The sequence below is a fragment of the Microplitis demolitor genome, chromosome 2, assembly GCF_026212275.2.
Source record: "Microplitis demolitor isolate Queensland-Clemson2020A chromosome 2, iyMicDemo2.1a, whole genome shotgun sequence".
Taxonomy (NCBI): Eukaryota; Metazoa; Arthropoda; class Insecta; order Hymenoptera; family Braconidae; genus Microplitis; species Microplitis demolitor.
The window spans coordinates 17,758,287-17,776,643 of NC_068546.1; the positions used below are offsets into that span (position 1 = coordinate 17,758,287).

General features: G+C 26.9%; 3 protein-coding genes across 3 annotated transcripts; 1 reads left to right on the plus strand and 2 right to left on the minus strand.

Annotated features, from left to right (window-relative positions):
- Nucleotides 1-2,884: 2,884 nt before the first annotated feature.
- Nucleotides 2,885-12,011, minus strand: LOC103568683 (lissencephaly-1 homolog). The gene is made up of 7 exons (XM_053743179.1): nt 11,860-12,011; nt 10,790-10,958; nt 8,676-8,829; nt 8,248-8,454; nt 7,350-7,760; nt 6,920-7,268; nt 2,885-4,870 (listed from the first exon to the last, which is right to left on the minus strand). The coding sequence occupies exons 2-7, from the start codon at nt 10,825-10,827 to the stop codon at nt 4,797-4,799; spliced, it is 1,233 nt and encodes a 410-aa protein (XP_053599154.1). The 5' UTR covers nt 10,828-10,958; nt 11,860-12,011; the 3' UTR covers nt 2,885-4,796.
- A 305-nt stretch (nt 12,012-12,316) lies between these two features.
- On the plus strand, nt 12,317-13,801 carry LOC103579339 (rRNA N6-adenosine-methyltransferase METTL5). The gene is given in 5 exon segments (XM_008560735.3): nt 12,317-12,578; nt 12,652-12,776; nt 12,862-13,008; nt 13,010-13,373; nt 13,462-13,801. Coding segments are annotated over 5 exon segments (960 nt in total). The 5' UTR covers nt 12,317-12,550; the 3' UTR covers nt 13,758-13,801.
- LOC103568681 (putative aldehyde dehydrogenase family 7 member A1 homolog) lies at nt 13,788-18,235 on the minus strand. The gene is made up of 6 exons (XM_008545637.3): nt 17,987-18,235; nt 17,518-17,922; nt 17,107-17,422; nt 14,431-14,669; nt 14,095-14,355; nt 13,788-14,000 (listed from the first exon to the last, which is right to left on the minus strand). The coding sequence occupies exons 1-6, from the start codon at nt 18,137-18,139 to the stop codon at nt 13,788-13,790; spliced, it is 1,587 nt and encodes a 528-aa protein (XP_008543859.1). The 5' UTR covers nt 18,140-18,235.
- Nucleotides 18,236-18,357: the final 122 nt, after the last annotated feature.

Consider the following 18,357-nt stretch of genomic DNA (forward strand, 5'->3'; position numbering starts at 1 on the left):
TTGGAAAATAATTTATAAATTATACTACTTTATTCTTTGATAATATAAAATTTCATGAATTTTAAAAATGTATTTACTAAGATATAGTTATAACAATGAGGCGACTGAGGCAGCCGTTCGGCACGCGCGTGGTTCGGGCGATCACCGAAGTTAAGTAGCATCGAGCATGATCACTACGTGGCTGGGTGACCGTTTAGCCATACGTCGGGTTCGAACGAAGGTCTCTGATCGCTAGGCGCGGGATGAAGATCTAGTGATCGGTAAAATGGGAATTTTATCGATCACTGGAGCTTTTCACTCAAACCGAACTGTACTGGCTAGGTTTTCTCTGTGGTTTCCCTAGCCACTGCACCTCCATTGCACAAGGGAGGTTGCAGGGCATCACCGTAATGATGCAGTACAGTATAAGCACAAGGCGGGCCATAGCCGCACAACGGAAGGCAGAGGAGGAGAAGTAAAGCAGTTTTCGATATAAAGGCAAATGTGTAAAAGGTAGTAATTGTGGCTATACACTAGAAAACAATTAAAATTAAAATTAGTTATAACAATTCTTAAAAAATTTAACGTAACCTAAATTTAATCTAACGAATGAACGTTAACGTAAAAAATGCCCGGCTGAGCGCGATTTTGAAAACAGTCATTTAATTTAAATTTATAATCTATTATAAAATAATTTGATACATCATATTTTAATATATGTAAATTCACAAATAATTATTTATCAATAATAATATTTTGAGTTGTAATTTTTTTTTATAAAAATTATAAAAAAACGCCTTAAACAGTTAAAGTAGGCGACTAATGGTATTGAGCGGGTATCTTACTGTTAACTTTCAAATAAAAATAAATGATAAAATATAGTAGCGTGATAAATAGATTTCCAGAAATTTTTATTGGCACAATTGCTGGATTAATACTAATTTCATCATCGAATAGTAATCAATAGTCAATAATTAATTAATATAATAATACTAATGTATTATTAAGTTGATTGCCGCAATGAAGCGATATTGAAAAACGTTCTGTACTCTAATGAAAGCATCTACAATTCAATTTAATTTTTTTTTATTTCTTTTAAAATATATACTTATATTTATATTTATATTTAAATATACTTATATACTGTTATTACTAAAAATTTTGAAGATTTAATATTTAAATAAAATAAACATATACGATCCTATTCAACATTTATCACCATTACAATCATTAACTCTTTACTGTCTATAATTTAAAATAAGAAAATAATTTTTTTCTTTTTTTTCAAATAACGATTAAGAGCATTCTCAGGCAGTACCTCTCACTTTTTAAAAATATTCAACGACCTTAAACTGCGTTAATAGTATCAAAATTTAAATTTATTAATTTAAATAAAAATGAAAGCATTAATTGAAAAAAAGGACAACGCAGTTACAATTTCGCCGAGGTATACATTTTTTTTTTAAATTAATCACAGTTGTTATCAATTAGAAGTTTTACTGAAATTTATTTTCAAAATTTCGTTTGTCTCCTAATTGACATCAACGGTAAAAAAATTTTTTTAAAATCTATGTTTCGACGAAATTGTAACTGCGTTACCCTTTTTTTAATTAACGATTCAACTTTTTTTTGATTAATTATCAAAATTTTAATACAGCTATTAAATTGAAAGTCAGTGAATATATTTAAAAAGTGGGTGCACTGCCTGAGAACGACCTTAATTACCTAAATTTAAATATGGGTGATTAAAAAATTAGATAATAAAAAAGAATACAGGTCTTGAGAAATATATAGTCGGACATGTTGACAATTAGATGGATAAATTGGAAAAAAGAAATAGACAGACGAATCAAAATAAATAACTATCAAAATTGGCTTGTAGAAGGAGAACCGTCTAAAAAATATCAATAATTTTGAAAACGTTGATAATTATCTGATAAAAATTACTAAGGTTTATTACCGATCAAAGGACATTTTTTGTGCATCACAATTTTACTAGTTACTTCTACAATTGCAAAGTACGTAAGAATATACATGATATTAACCAGTGTATTTTACAGTGCGCATGATAATTAATTTATATGCTCACTGGATGTCATCAGGGTACCAAACTTTACTACATAATTATCGATGAAATAAATTCTTTTTTTACCTTTTGATAGGTAAGATTTATGCTTTAGACATCAATAATAATTTTTAATTGTAATTACTAATTATTTAAAAAATAAACCTAGAAAATTATGAGTGTGAATGCAGCTCACAATTAGCAGTTTGTTAAATTTTGGGACAAATAAATAAAATTTAAGTAGAATAAAAATGAATAAATGCGTATTTAAATAATCGAAAAATTAGTACGCGCATCTTTTTCAATTTCATTATTTTAAGTAACTTATTTATTTATTTAAAATTTATAAATTGTCTCATGTCTGCTACATTCACACCCATAAAAAATTCACAATTTTTTGAGTCTCTTATATTGGACCCGTTATTTTATATCTATAAATTTTAAATGGATTTGTTTTATTTTCGCAAAATAAATTTCGTTGGTTTCATACACTTTAAATGTGTCTACATATATATTTTAAAATAATTTAATTAATCTAAAATCTTGATAAGTGATAAATAATAAATCATACTAATTAATAATAATTATTGTTATAAAAATAAATGATTTGCGTTTTATCATATAAAGGTTTTAAAATGGTTTAAAAATAACCTAATAAAAAAATTTAGCTGTAAGATCAAATGATGAAGTATGAAAAATTAAAATTTTATTAATTAAAACAATTAAAATTTGACAACAAAATTTTAAATTAAAATTTTCGTCTCTATGTACGTTATCGAGTTTGAAAAAAAAAAAAAATAATAATAATGTATCTGATAAAATATCCTGAAATACTGTTAATAAAATGTATTTTTATTGCAATAATCGTCTGGCACAATTAGAAATTCTCATTAAAATTATAAATATTATTTAAAATAAAAATAATAATGAGTAGTTTGACATTAAAATAAATATTTTCTTTTATTTTTAATGATTCATTTTATTTCATTTTAAAATGAGGAAAAATCATGTCAAGTTTCATTTAATTGTTAAGTGGTGCCTCGCGAGTCAGGAAAACAGATCAATATTGATTAACAACAATAATAATTATTAAAAAAAATGTACTATTCATAATTATAATTTTCTGTATTCAATATTTTTAAATGTATTCTACAAATAAGAAAATAATATTAATATCAACAAATAAATCAACCTTAAACGAATGAAGAAGTAGAAAAAGACACGAAGTGACTTGAATAAAATTGCACGTGTCATAAATTATAAAATAATTATAAATAAAATAATTGATTAAAATTAATTTTATTTATCTGTCAAATATGTGTTTTTTTTTTTAAATTATTATTTTTGTTCTACTTCACTGTCTTCATTATTAAACTAACAATCTAAAGTTAATTCAATTATTTGAACATGGAACTAATGTAAACCTGTTTATTATTTAATAAACTCATTAATTAATATTTTTGTTTTAAATTCATTTTAAAAATGACTACAAGGTACTAAGGTCTTTTCAAATTATTTATTATTACGATTATTTTATTTTTCTTGCAGTGCATATTATGTTTTATTTTTTCATTTTCATTGTATTTTAAATCTCATTATTTATTTAGTAAACTTTTTTTTTCTATCAATTTCTACGTTGGATAAACTTTTAATTTATTAATCTCGATGGACGTCAAGCCTTTAATTATCAGTGACGCATTATTTGAATATACAAATTACAAATATTAATTATTGATCAAATTAGTTAATTAATAAAAAAAAAATTTTTTTTTTTGACTCGCGTGACGTCTCACCGTATTTAAAAAATTTTATATTTCAATTAATAAATTTTAAATGTTAATAAAAATTAATAATAAAAGCTCATGATTATACCACTACAGTTTTGGGTTTTATATTATTTAATTAAATAATTAATTAATTAATTTAGCGTTTTAAGGTCGTAAGAAGCATGAGGAGGACGTTAAAAAAATCTCACGTCAACGTCATACAGTCAATGTTCTCGCGACGAATTAAATTTAAAATTAAAAAAAAAAATGTAGATATATATAAATAAATATTTTTAAATTTATCGTTCATAAGTATATTCTTGAGCAGTAATTTTATTAAAATGAAAAATAATATAATTATCAGTAGATTAAAAAAAAATTCTGATGGATTTTTTTAAGATTGTTAGTTAGTATATATATGCATATGTATATATGTACACAGGATCGTCGCGTAATGTTTAAAAATAAAAAATAAATGAAAGGTTTTCAATTTAAAAAAAAAAAAAAAAAATAAATAAATAAAAAAAAAAATTATGCCAAAGCTTAGGGCAAGAACGCGCGTCCTCCCCGCGATCGAATTTTTTTTTAACTTTATTCCAGTTTAATTATTAATTTTTAAATTGTTAAATTACCATTAAATAATATATTGTAGATTATATTTGATTATAAATTAAAGAGCCTTAATAATATGTTTATCATGTATTATTGTTATTATTTTTTTTTTAATAATAGTAATAGTATGTACGATAGCTGTTGTATGTAATTAGCTTACTCATTCGGCCGTTAACTTGTTTAATCTTTCTCTCGTTGCCTTTATTAAATATTCATTCACGTTACATCCACAAGCGCATCTGCATCTTCGTCTTCCTCGCCTCGGTTTTATTTACTTAAACTTTTATTTAGTTTATTTTCGATATTTATGTATAAAGAAAAATTTTTTTTTTTTAAATAAAAATATTTAATAATAAATATCGAAAATTCGGTGACTAGCGACATTCCCAAATTTTCACTGTCTGATCTACGCTACCAGTTACCACATAAGGATGGCTTTTGTGAAAATCTGTAAAATAATTTATTATTTAATATTTATTAATTATTAATAATTACTATAAGGTAGCAATACCAATTATTTATTAAATAATCAAAAGAAATAATTGAATTTTACGACTCCAATATATATTGTATAAAATTTATAGGTAAAAAATTTTTGATGAAGACAATAATTAACATAATAATTATTTCTGCATTTAAATTTAATGCGTAATTAAATATTTAGAAAAAGAATATATATTTTTCTTAAACGGCAGTCATGAACGTGCGTGTACTCGCTTAAATATACATCTGTAAAATATGACACGTGTTTTGTGTATTTTTAAACATTTATCAATTTATTTTTCAAGCTAATAAATTATAGACAATTGAATATTATTGTTTATAAATGTACGTAAAAGATTAAAATATAGAACTCTCGTTTCATTACATAATACTGAACAATACCTAATGTAATGCAAGCATCAACTATAAAATGCAAAGGATGAATAAGACGCTTTTAAATTAGGGTCAAGGTGACTGCCCGGGTTGAGAATGAAGGCTGACATCTGTATTTTCCATTATTACCTGCATTGATACTGCGACTTTTAACGTCTGAAGCTGTCAGTTATTTTGATATTAAAAAAATAATTGAGGTCTAAAATTTGTAACAAAGTACATTATACGCCAAAGAAGGAAAGTACGACATTCCAACCCACGTGTATAATTGCTTACTTGAGCCGAAGGTGGATTGGGACGTCCTACCTCCGTGGTAATTGTATACAATTTTTCACCAGATCTGCACCTGAAAGTTTAAATTTTTGCTTTTTTTTGTGGGTAAAATAGCGCATGCTCTAATTTTTATCATTTGTCTTCTGATAAAAAAAAAAAAAAGAACGACTTTCTTCCCTCTAAACAGGGCAGGACTGAAACTTTCGGTGTAAATATGGTGAAAAATTACTTTTATCGTGTACCTGAAGATTGGAACATTTTTCGCGCAACGAAAATAAAAAAAAATTTTTTTTAATTTGACTGCTTAAGCGTGTCAACGGATAATTGGGGGTAGCTGCCTATGCGAAACCTTTCAGAAATCTAGATCCAGTGGATTTTTGACTTTTCATTTTGTTTTCCTATTTTCCCCATTTCGCTTATTGAATTTTAAATTTTAGCATACACCACAGTTGTCACGGTACTAATCTGAAATTAGTTTGTTTTAATTGCCTAAACAAGCATTGAAAGTTCAAGTTTCAAAGCAGATGTCATGAAAATTTAATTGTAAACATGTTAAATTTAATAACTAACCGTTACTTAAATATAAGCTTAATAGAAACAATTAATTTTAACGTGGTTGTCAGATAGAAATGCAAATAAAATTTGTACAATAATTAAAAGTTATCTTCTCTCTAACAATCTATAATGATATCCAATTTTAAAATTTAGTAACTGACAAAAATAAAATTTGTCATAAAATCAATAAAACATATTTTAGTTTAGCCGCTAGCACTAAATGTACTTACTTGGTTTAACAAAATTAATATGATTATAAAAAAAATTCAATTTTTATAAAACTTTTATTGAGTTTTGAAATTGGGCAGCCCTGTATATAAATATATAGGGTAGAGGTATCATCTTTGACCACTTTAGGGTCGGTTTTAGATATTAGAAAAATTAAAATAAAATAATTTGTAAAATATGCAATTACAAAGAAAATTTTTTTCATACTTTTTCATTAATTAAAAAAAAGTCTTAAATGTCCAAAAATGGAGCAGTGGCCTCAAATGGTATTTTTACCCTATGTGCCTTTCATAGTTTATACGTATATATTTTTGCTTGATCGGGTATTGAGGGTATGTGCTGACCAATTACTAGGGCTTATCGTATTCTAGTGATCATTTATAGGATTAGATAAATTTTTTTTAACCCCAATTTAAATTAAATATACATATAAACATCAAATCTGATTAAAAACTCGTTTATTTTATTTACAAAACTGAAAATAGCTTAAAAAAATAATGAGGATGTTTTATTGGTACTGTAACCCTGAAATGAATAATTAAAATAAATAATTAATAAAACTTACCGATAGAAGTGCAAAAATGAACATGTGCTTCAAGCGTTTTCATAGCACGTTTATTACGTGTATCCCAAACTCTCATTGTCTTGTCATCAGACACACTGACAATAAATTTGCCACCAGGATGGAAGACGATACCGCGCACCCAATTGTCATGACCAAGTAGTACAAATAGACAAACACCAACACTGACATCCCATACGCGAATCGACTTGTCACGGGATCCTGAGGCTAAAAATGGGCCTTCGTGGGCTCCTTTATTGTCAGCACCAGCGGCGGCATTTATTGCCGCTCTCGCACTTTCTGGTGCCCAAGCAATGCACTCTACAACATGATCATGGTCACGTAATTCGACCTGTAATAAATAAATTATATCCAATTAATAATACGATAATAATTAAAATATAAATTAATTATCAATATTAAAAATAAATACTTTGGTTTCTTTAGTAGCCATGTGCCACACTCTTACAGTCTGATCATTAGAACAACTGGCAATTAATTCACCACAAGGACTGACCCTTGCCATTCTAACCCATTCTCTGTGCCCAGTCAATGTTTTAACGCAATAGCCCGTAGCAACTTCCCATATTTTAATGGTTTTATCCCGTGAGGCACTCACTACAAAATCACCCTGTGGTACAAATACAACTGAATTGACATTATGGTCATGACCGTGCATTGTTTTAACGCATGCAAACGACTGGTGAAAGTCCCATATCTTTATAGACATATCTGCGCTGCATGACACCAGTAATTTTCCTGATGCATCGAATGCCACATCTTGCACACTGTCTGTATGACCCTTCAGGGTACGTTCGAATTCTCCACTTTCAAAATCCCATACCTTATTGAAAAAAATTAAAAAGTAGATTAAAACAAATTTATTATTTTTATTATTCAATTATCAAGCTGCTGGAGGCCATAATGTTTTACGTGTTAGTTTTCTAAACTAATGGATTTAAATAAAAATGGGTAATGACTTATTTGTAGAGAATTTAATTTCCTACAAAATTGTACTCGTACACTTTTATGATATCTTTAATAGTTAAGCCAGAATTTTAATTTTTTTACGATATTAAAGTGGTATTTTTAACAAAACTTTATTTTTAATAGTAACTGAAAATTTCTAGAGTCTAAACTATTGAGTGTACGTAAAAAATAATAAATATCTTTCTTATAGAGAATGAAATTTCCTAAATAATTGTACTGATACATTTTTTCTATGCCTTCAATAGTTAAGCTAAAATTTTAATTTAAAGTAAAAAAAATTATATGTCACATTAAGTATCCAGTAAAACTGACCGCCAGAATAAAAATATTAATAAAATTACTTTAATCGTTGCATCTTCACTTGCTGATACAATAAGACTGAATACAGGATGAAAAATAACTCGATTTATTGGCGCTCTGTGACCAGTTAAACAATGTTTCTCAGGTGGCCTGGGAATCCATTCTGTTGACGAACGTTTTCCTCGTGTAGGTGCACCCTCTATGAATTCTTTCTCGGCTTCAGACAGCTTAGACTCTAATTCCATTACCTGTAATTTACATTTATTATTATCATCATCATCATCATCATCATCATCATCATCATCATCATCATCATCATCATCATCACGATCATCATTATTATTATGTGAATTTCACACGTACAATAATTATTTAACATTATACTTGTTAAAATTTTTTTATTTTTATATTTTACAGTAATTAAAAATTTAAAAAACCATAACAACAACAATAATAATAAAATATTTACCTTTTTCTGTAGTCGTATAACGGATGTCCATTTTTTCTCAAGCAATCCACCGTATTTGCGTTCAACTTCACCTGGCATATCAGCTTCTTTTTTGAATGCTTCCAGAGCATCTTGATAGCCATTAGTACTTAAATAGTCTGCGATCGCCTTATTTCTAAAATAAATTTAATTAATTTAATATTCATTTATTTTGTATTATTATTTAAAAAATAATTAACTATAAATAGGTCACAATAAATATTTAATATACAATTTTTTTTTTTCAACTGATAAAAAATATAATAAGGTTGTAAGTCATATAGATACGTGAGAAAATATTTTTAATAAACATATTTGTATGTGTCTTTAAGAGTAATAACATAACTGTTACACCTGACTTCTTATATTATTTATGGTGTTGTTAAAGTATGTACTAGACTAGGCTAGAGTAATTTCGTCACAGGCGTGTCGGATGCGCAAATAAAAACGTGAGGGTAGATTGTGGCCTTTTGTTTCAGATAATGATACTTGAAAGGAGTTTGAGAATAGAAAAACATCAAGAATACGTATCTCTCTCTTTTTAAATATATATATATATATATATATATATATATATATATATATATATATATATATATATATATATATATATATATATATATATATATATATATATATATATATATATATATATAACAGGATGAAAGGCATCATCATTTTATAGTAAGTACTTTAAACTTTAATTTATAATGATCAATTGTTGTTGTAAAGTTCGTTCATTTTTTATTACATTAGAGAAATTTTTTATTAATATAAATATAAATCATTTAGAATATATAACTTATATAATCAATCGAAATTATGTATTAAATATAAATTAAAATAAATATTTATTTGATGGAAGTAAAAGAATTCAAAGCAATATATTGTTATGGATTAATTACAATTATTTAAATACTTCAACTTTTTTTTTTAATTTAATATTATTTTTAAATATTGTTATTATGAACAATTTTATTTAAAACGTGACGCATTTAATCATATTGTCGAAAGTAAATGTATTTGCAAAAGAGTTTAATAATTAAAAATTTTTTTATAGAAAATTAAAAGTTCAAAGGTCACTTAAAAAAAAAAAAAATCACGTCATTCCCTTCATAAAATAGTAAAAATTTAAAATATTTAAACAGACAAAATTAAGAAAGTATTTGATTATGAGGAAAATTTTCTTTGTTCACAAAAAATATTTACTTTTAATTAAGCAGACGTCAAAAAATTCTATACAATTTAATATTTATTTTAGTTTACAAGAAAAATGTGCCAATTAATAGGCTCATTACTGAGCAATAATGAGCTATCGTCAAAAATATTTATAATCTGATTTGATCATTACACATAATTACGAGGACTAAAAAAGATCGAAAAATTGCGCATTGATAATACAAAATGATATATGACTAGAACCATAAATAAATTATTCTAATCATATAAACAAAAAAAAAATATCTGTGCTTAAATATAAAATATTTAATAAGAGATGAAAAAAAAACGAGTCAAGTGTCATAAGAGGAAAATGACGCAATTTTGGTTTCAAACTAACAAGTAACCGAGAATATAAAAGTATAAAATATATATTTTTATTAATCAATATGCATGATTGCTCTCCTTTTTTAATATAACCCTCTTTCTCTAAATGAAAAAAAAAAGTCTCCATCGCTCTCTGGCTTTAAATATTATTGTGACTTTTCTCCAGTTCTTCCTAGCGCTTTCTCTGTCTATCGCTCTCTATAAACACATCGTCTATGCACGTAACTCTAGTTTTCCGTATCGATCGCACAGTTTGCGCTTGCTCAATAAAGATACACTCTCATTCACCCTTGTCCTCATCTTCGCTGTCTTCCTCGCCTACATATTAATGTCTCGCTAAAATTATACACTTATAACCCTCGAATTTTAAATTTCAAATAATTTAAATATTTTTATTATCTACTATTTTTAATTGTCATTACAAACAAATTAAAACAATTATTTCAAATTAAAATTTTTGCAATAAAAAAAATGAATAAATTATTGAATTAATTAATTTATTAACTAAATAAATAAATAAATATATGAATTAGAAAAATAAGAATACTTACAACTCCTCCCTCTGCCGTTGTGACAACACCATTTTCATGATCCTTGTGATAAACTCAGCTTATTCCACACTAATTTTTTTTATTATTTTAAATATATATTTAAAAAATAATAAGCAAGTCCAGACACTAATCAGTCGGCTCGCTTTTAATAAATCGCCATCAGCATCTTCTGTAAATAATTATTTATTTATTAATTGTTCATTAAACGACATAATGTAATTGATAATAATATATTTTTATATTATATAAACTTTATTTTTTAGGGACTTTAAGGATAAGACCTTGACAATCGACGTCAGTAAAAAGAGAAAGACAGCATTTGCGACGTCGCAAAGTGTTTTTTTTTTCGCGATTATGTGTACCATTTAATCGATATTCCCTACAAGTTAATTCACATATATATAGATATACATAGAAACTAACCGGCTTCATATATTTAATATTACCCGGCTTTTATACATTATTTAATTACATATACTCCAATATATATGCATACATAAGTATATGTCTATTTATATATTTGTCATTAACTCTAGTCTATTTGAAATAAATGTTAATTTAAAAATAATATAAATATAAGTGAGTAAAACTAAATATATATTTAATTTAATGACTTGAATGAATAATTAATCAATTAATTATTTTAAAAAATATGTCAGATAATTATTTAATTAACTTTATTTAAATAGAGTTTAATTATTTATTTAAAATCCTATCTGACGGGAGCAATATCAAGAAAAATCAATCACTCATTACAACGTGTGAACTATCTTAATGAATAAAAAAAAAAATGAGTAAGAATATGTTAATAGTACTTGAATAAATTAAGTATTGTTTATAATTAAGTAAATATGTGAGGATCGATAATTGATAAATATTTTAAAAAATATGTTGTGTTCAGAGAATAAAATATTAAATAGTTTGTTGTAAAATTGCGCACGGCCATTTTGCTACGAACCGTCACGTCTGGTTGTTGAAATAGCTTACGAGTATGTGTGTTTTTTTAACGATGACATTTAATTATTATTATTGATAGCAGGTTATTTGGCTATTATTAATAAAACACTTACGTTAATAATGACGAATGAGGGTTGTAGTTAAATTTATAAATTATACACAGACACAGTACTGGTTTATGATGGTTATTATATATATCTATAGTAAATGAAACGATGAAGAAAAACAAAACCAATGTCAATCAACCATTCGGGGCCACTTCTGAGATCAGACTAAACTGTAAATATTCCCACGAGACGGCGCTTAACTTTCGCGCATGCGCACAAACTTTTTTTTTTTAAATGACGAGCTAGAGATAAAATTTTTGTTTCAAATATTGCCGCGTAAATTTATTAATGGATAGATTGCGAATTATTTTGTTAATAATTATTAATTGATTAATTAATTAGGAATTTTCATAATAAATAATGACAATAATAAAAACATATTAATTATAAAATTAATAATAAAGGAAATTCTGACGCATGCGCATCTATTTTAAATAATTTAGTGACAAAATGGCGCCAAGACTGGAGAATTTTTTCAAACAACTCAAAACCGCGTAAACACGTTAACGAGAGAAAAAAAATTAATTTATCGTAGATTAAATTAACTATTAATGTATTTTTCAATGCTGTCATCTTTTATCAACTGATAATCAATGTAAAAATAATTTTGATTAATTTAATTATTTTTTTTTATCATAAAAAAATAAAAATTAATTTCTTTGGGATTATAACCTATACTATTTAATTAAATGATTTGATGGCTTTTTCACAACCTAATTCACGAGGTAATTTAATTGTTTTCATAAAATTTTTGATAAAAATTTAATTAATAAAATAAACGTACATTAATTTTTTTAGAATTACAAAATAGAAAAATATTGGAAGAATTGCAGTTAAAAAAACAGATGTTATTAAAGCAAGGTGTTGCACCAACACTCGGTACATCCTTAAATACACCGCCGACGTCATCAGCATCTAATGTAGTAATTAAAAATTTGAAATAAGAAAAATGATGAATGTTAATTAATTTTTATAATAATAGTAATAATATTTATTTAATTTTTCAAGGCAACACCAACAAATGATGGAGTAACAATGAATGCAAGTCAACGTGCAGCGCTACATAATGCTCATGCTGCATCATTTGGTTACTTTGTAACACAAGATTCATCATTTGGAAATTTAATACTTCCCGTATTACCACGATTTGATACAAAATAATAAAATATAAATAACTAATATGGCGTCAATGCGTTTGAAAGAATTGGAACAATATTTACAACAATTAGATGGATTTGAAAGTCCTAAAGTACATTTAGAACAATACTCAACAAGTGCTCATATTGGCGCACACTTACTCTATACTGCCCAAACACAATTTAATGACATTGAAGGTAAATCTGTAGCTGATTTAGGTACGGGTTGTGGTGTGTTATCTCTTGGAGCACGAATGCTTGGTGCTGATTACGTCGTTGGTTTTGAAATAGACACAGACGCTCTTGAAATTTTATCAAGAAATTGTCAGGACATTGAATTATCAGTTGAAGCTGTGCAGTGTGATATTCTTAAGTATTTACCAGGTATTTAAAAAAAGCAATTAATAGTAAATATACATATCATTAGCATATTTATTAATTTATTTAAAAAACTTTATTTAATAATTAATAGGGAAATTTGAAAAAGCATTCGATACAGTAATAATGAATCCTCCATTTGGTACTAAAAATAACGCTGGAATAGATATGGAATTTTTGGAAATAGCTACGAAATTATCACTAAACACAGTGTATTCATTGCACAAGACGTCAACAAGAAAGTATATTTTAAAAAAAGCTAAAGAATTTAATTGTGAGGCAAAAGTTGTTGCTGAACTGAGATACGATTTACCTCAAGCATATAAGTTTCATAAAAAAAGTTCTGTTGATATACAAGTAGATTTTATACGTTTTTCTATAAACTCATAACAAATAATAATATTGTTATTTTATATTGTATTATTCAAATTTAATTCCTTGGGCAAGTGGTAATTCATTACCATAATTGATCGTTACCGTTGAACGACGCATGTATGATTTCCATGAGTCACTACCACTTTCACGACCACCTCCAGTTGCTTTTTCACCTCCAAATGCTCCACCAATTTCAGCTCCACTTGTTCCAATGTTAACATTAACTATTCCACAATCAGATCCATGTGGACCTATCCACTAAAAATATTATTAAATAATAATATTAATACTTTAATAAGTAAATAAATAATAAAAATAATAATATTAATAATAAATAAATTTTTTACATTACCCGAAATACGTTTGATAAATTTTTAGTGAATAATGAACTACTGAGACCCTGTTCAACGTTATTATTTTGCATGATAGCATCTTCAATTGAATTTGATTCTAGAATGTATACAATGGGCGCGAAAGTTTCTTTTTGTACGGTTTCATCATCAGATGGAAGTCCTGAAATAATTGTTGGCTCGACATAAAAACCTGGGCGACTTATTTGTTTACCGCCGAATTCAATTTTCCCGCCATTTGCTACAGCTTTTGCAACGGTTATCTATAAACATGTTTATATACATTTAAAACAATAAAAAAAAATTAATTATTTATAATTATTAATAAAAATAATAACTTTAAAAGCATCGACGGCTTGTTGGGTATGTAGAGGACCATAAAGTGTCGCATCTTCCAAAGGATCTCCGATTCTTTCCAGAATACTTTTAAATGCAGTGCGTAGTCTATTGACAAATTCATTTTTTATTTTAGAATCTAATATCAAACGTCTTGTTGTTGTGCATCTTTGCCCAGCGGTGCCGACGCATGAAAATACCGCAGCTCTGACAGCCATTTCCAAATCAGCGTCATTAGCAACTTTAATATTAATCATTACGTAAATTAAATTATTAAATAAATTAATAATTATACACTTATCCAAAGAATTAAAAGAACAAGAAAATTTTATAAATTTTTTAGTGATTTTTAGAAGGCTGTATTTTTGTGAAAAATGATCGTATCCAAAAAGTATAAAATCCAAATGGGAGCTTGAAATCTCTAGTTTGAAGATCTTACAGCAAAATAATTTTTTGAGCCACGGTGTTCGCGGAATCATATATGAAATATATGTATCCATTTATTCTTATAAGAAATAACTCGAGACAAAATTTTTCTAAATTTTTTGATTTTGTTTCTGAGCCTACGGGGTCGGAAAAATTTTTTTCAAAAAAATCAATTTATGGCTTGTGTAGGAAATTTATTCAGCTACAATTTGCTTTTTTTCTTTCTTTGTACGACAATTTACTGCTGAGATATCGCCTTCAAATAAAAAAGGATCTTTTTGTTTTTGATTATCGATATCTCAGCAACTAATGGTCGCACAGTAATTTTGAGAGCAGCTTTAGAAACTTAATTAAATCCCCCACAAACTTCATTCTCGATTTAAAAAAAAAAAATTGTTTTCATCCTTAATATTAATTTGAAAAACCTACAAAAAATGGGCTTTCTATGGTTTTTTAGTTTATCAACCGCTGCTTTGAGAATATGGACGGAAAGGTTTTTTTTTTTTTTTTTTTTTTTTTTTCTCTTCACCTTACATATACTGAATAACGCAAAAGCGAAAGAAAATTCGAAAAAAATTAATTTTTTCATTTTAGTAATGATTAAACAAATTAGGGAACGAACTTGTTCCTTTAACTGTTTTGGAAAACTTTGAGCAATCCGCCCGGACAAACGGTTCAATGTATCTATTTGAAAAGTTCCAGGGCTTTTGGGGGTACATTAAGCTGTAAAATCACCTAGCAACATTACCCTTTCCATCAATATTCTTAAGCAGCCGTTGATTAACTAAAAAACCATAAAACGTCCATTTTTTGTAGGATTTCTAAATTGATATTAAGGATCAAAACAATTTTTTTTTTTTAATCGAGAATGAGACTTGGGGGATTTTATTCAAGTTTCTAAAGCTGCCCTTAAAATTACTGTGCGACCGTTAGTTGCTGAGATATCGATAATCAAAGACAAAAAGATCCTTTTTCATTTGAAGGTTGATATGAGTAAAAAATGGTCATACAGAGAAACAAAAAAATCAAATTGTAGCTGAATAAATATTCTAAGCGAGCCATGAATTGATTTTTCTGAAAAAAATTTTCCCGGCCCCGTAGACCCAAAAAACAAAACCAAAAAATTTAGAAAAATTTTGTCTTGAGCTATTTCTTATGATTCCGCAAAAACCGTGGCTCAAAAAATTATTTTTCTGGAAGATCTTCAAACTAGAGATTTCAAACTTCAATTTGCTTGTTTTACTTTTTCGATATAATCACATTTCCTAAAAATACAGCCTTCTAAAAATCACTGAAGAGTTTATAAAATTTTCTTGTTCCTTCAATTTTTTGGATAAGTGTATAATAACGGGGTGGCCTCAAAGAAATGATTTCAAAATTCCCTGATATTTCACGGATTTCCAGTAAAACTTTTCACATTTTAGAGTTTTATACATTGTTCCCTGATTCAAAAATTTTATTTGTATCATTAAGATATTTAAAGTTTTGATTATATTTTCATTGTCAATAATTAAATTTGATGATTAAATCACGCAAGAAACTATAAAAAAAAAGTCAAAATAAATTAATATGGCTTACTTTTGATTATTCGATGTTAAAAATATGTAAGTGAAAATTTTTAATAAGAAAGTTTATGATTAAAATAAATTCAAAATACACTAGTCACAAAAATTAAGGGATCTTATAAAAATTCCAAATTCTTAAGTAATTTTCAACAGGTTGTAACTCGATAGAAAATGGTCTTACAACAAAAACCAAAAAGACAAATTGTAGCTTCAAGTGCCTAGTTTTCTGATCTGGACTTGAAATTTTTTCATTTTCACGGTTCCGGAGCAATCAAAAATCAATCATAATTATCGAAAAAAATTTATTGAAACCCAAAGACCGTTTTTACGACGAGCAAAAATTTGGAAAATTTCTTTTTCGATGGTTTTCTTAGGATTCCTCCGGGACGGTGCGTAATAAAAAAAATTTCAAGATTAAATCAGAAAACTAGACACTTAAAGCCACAATTTTTCTTTTTTGTTTTTGTTGCATGACCATTTTCTTTCGAGTACAGCCTGTAGAAAATCACTTAAAAATTTGCAATTTTTTAAATATCTTTTAATTTTTGTGGCGTGTACTATTGAAATTTATTAAAATTTTTGATTGTTACAATTCCCGGATACTTTTCGAAATTCCCTGATAATTCCCGATATTCCCGCTTTGTTACCACCTTGGTAATACAGTACTGTGTAATTAATATAATTTACCTATTAACGCATTATTGCCACCTAATTCCAATAACGATTTTCCGAATCTTTCCTGAACTTTAACCGCAACTTGACATCCAACAGCAGTGCTTCCAGTAAAAGATATCAATGGTAATCTTTTATCATTAACCAAAACTTTACCTACATCAGCACCACCAGTTACTAAAGATGCTATTGATGCTGGTATTCCATTACGTTCAAGAACATTTGCTATTATTCTAGTAGTTGCTATTGATACCAATGGTGTTGTAGGTGAACCTTTCCATACAATAGCATCACCACATACCATAGCAATCGCACTATTCCACCCATAAACCTTTTATTGATTTAAATAAATAATTAATTACCAACTACTCCACCAATTAATAAAATTAATAGACTACATATGTAATAAAAAATAATTAAATTAACTGCAATAGGAAAATTAAATGCTGTTATAACACCAACAACACCAACAGGATTCCATTTTTCAAGTAATGCATGATCTTTACGTTCAGATGGAAATATGTAACCAGGCAACATTCGTGATAAACCAACAGCATAATCACAAATGTCAATATACTCTTGAACTTCACCAATTCCTTCAGCTAATATTTTACCCATTTCCAATGACACCAATTGTCCAAGTGGGTTTAAATTACGACGCAATTCATCACCTATTTGTCGGATAATTTCACCACGTGCTGGCGCGGGTAATGATGACCAGTATGGCCAAGCTTTACGTGCTTCTGTAACAGCATTTATTGCTTCCTGTGGTGTTGACTCCCGTACTTTAGCTATTACTTTACCACTTGCTGGTGATATTGATTCAATTATCTGTTAAATAAATATATAAATAAATAATAAATAAATTAATTAATTAATTATAAATATTACTTACTTTGCCGGAACCTCCCCAACGACCGTCAAAAAGACCCGGGTTCTCGGTAGTCAATCCTAATTGCTTGAGAAAATTATATTTTGAATCAGTAACAAGAGTGCGTGTTTGATTAGACATTTTTGTATTTAAATTTATAATTAATTTATATAACATGGCATCTATAATATAATGATATAAGTAACTGAGTATATAGAAATTATTGTTATTATAAACTTAAAAGTTGAGTATTTGATTTTTAAAGAATTACTTCAGTTGTATTCAAAAGGCTATTAATTAAATTTATATTTATATATATATTTTTGTTATCAGTGAGGGTAACTCTTATCGTATTTTCTACCAATGATTGTCTGACAAATAATTCAAAGATAAAT

What these genes read in the sequence shown, in the direction of transcription:
- LOC103568683 (XM_053743179.1), bottom strand. Translation starts at nt 10,827, where the DNA reads ATGAAAATGGTGTTGTCACAACGGCAGAGGGAGGAGTT. An exon ending in GTGAAGATGCAACGATTAAA is followed by an intron (nt 7,761 to 8,247) that starts GTAATTTTATTA and finishes TTTTTCAATAAG; the next exon opens with GTATGGGATTTTGAAAGTGG. An exon ending in TCATTTTTGCACTTCTATCG is followed by an intron (nt 4,871 to 6,919) that starts GTAAGTTTTATT and finishes ATTATTTTACAG; the next exon opens with ATTTTCACAAAAGCCATCCT.
- LOC103568681 (XM_008545637.3), bottom strand. Translation starts at nt 18,139, where the DNA reads ATGTTATATAAATTAATTATAAATTTAAATACAAAAATGTCTAATCAA. An exon ending in CATTTAATTTTCCTATTGCA is followed by an intron (nt 17,423 to 17,517) that starts GTTAATTTAATT and finishes AATCAATAAAAG; the next exon opens with GTTTATGGGTGGAATAGTGC. An exon ending in TGGCAATAATGCGTTAATAG is followed by an intron (nt 14,670 to 17,106) that starts GTAAATTATATT and finishes TTAATATTAAAG; the next exon opens with TTGCTAATGACGCTGATTTG.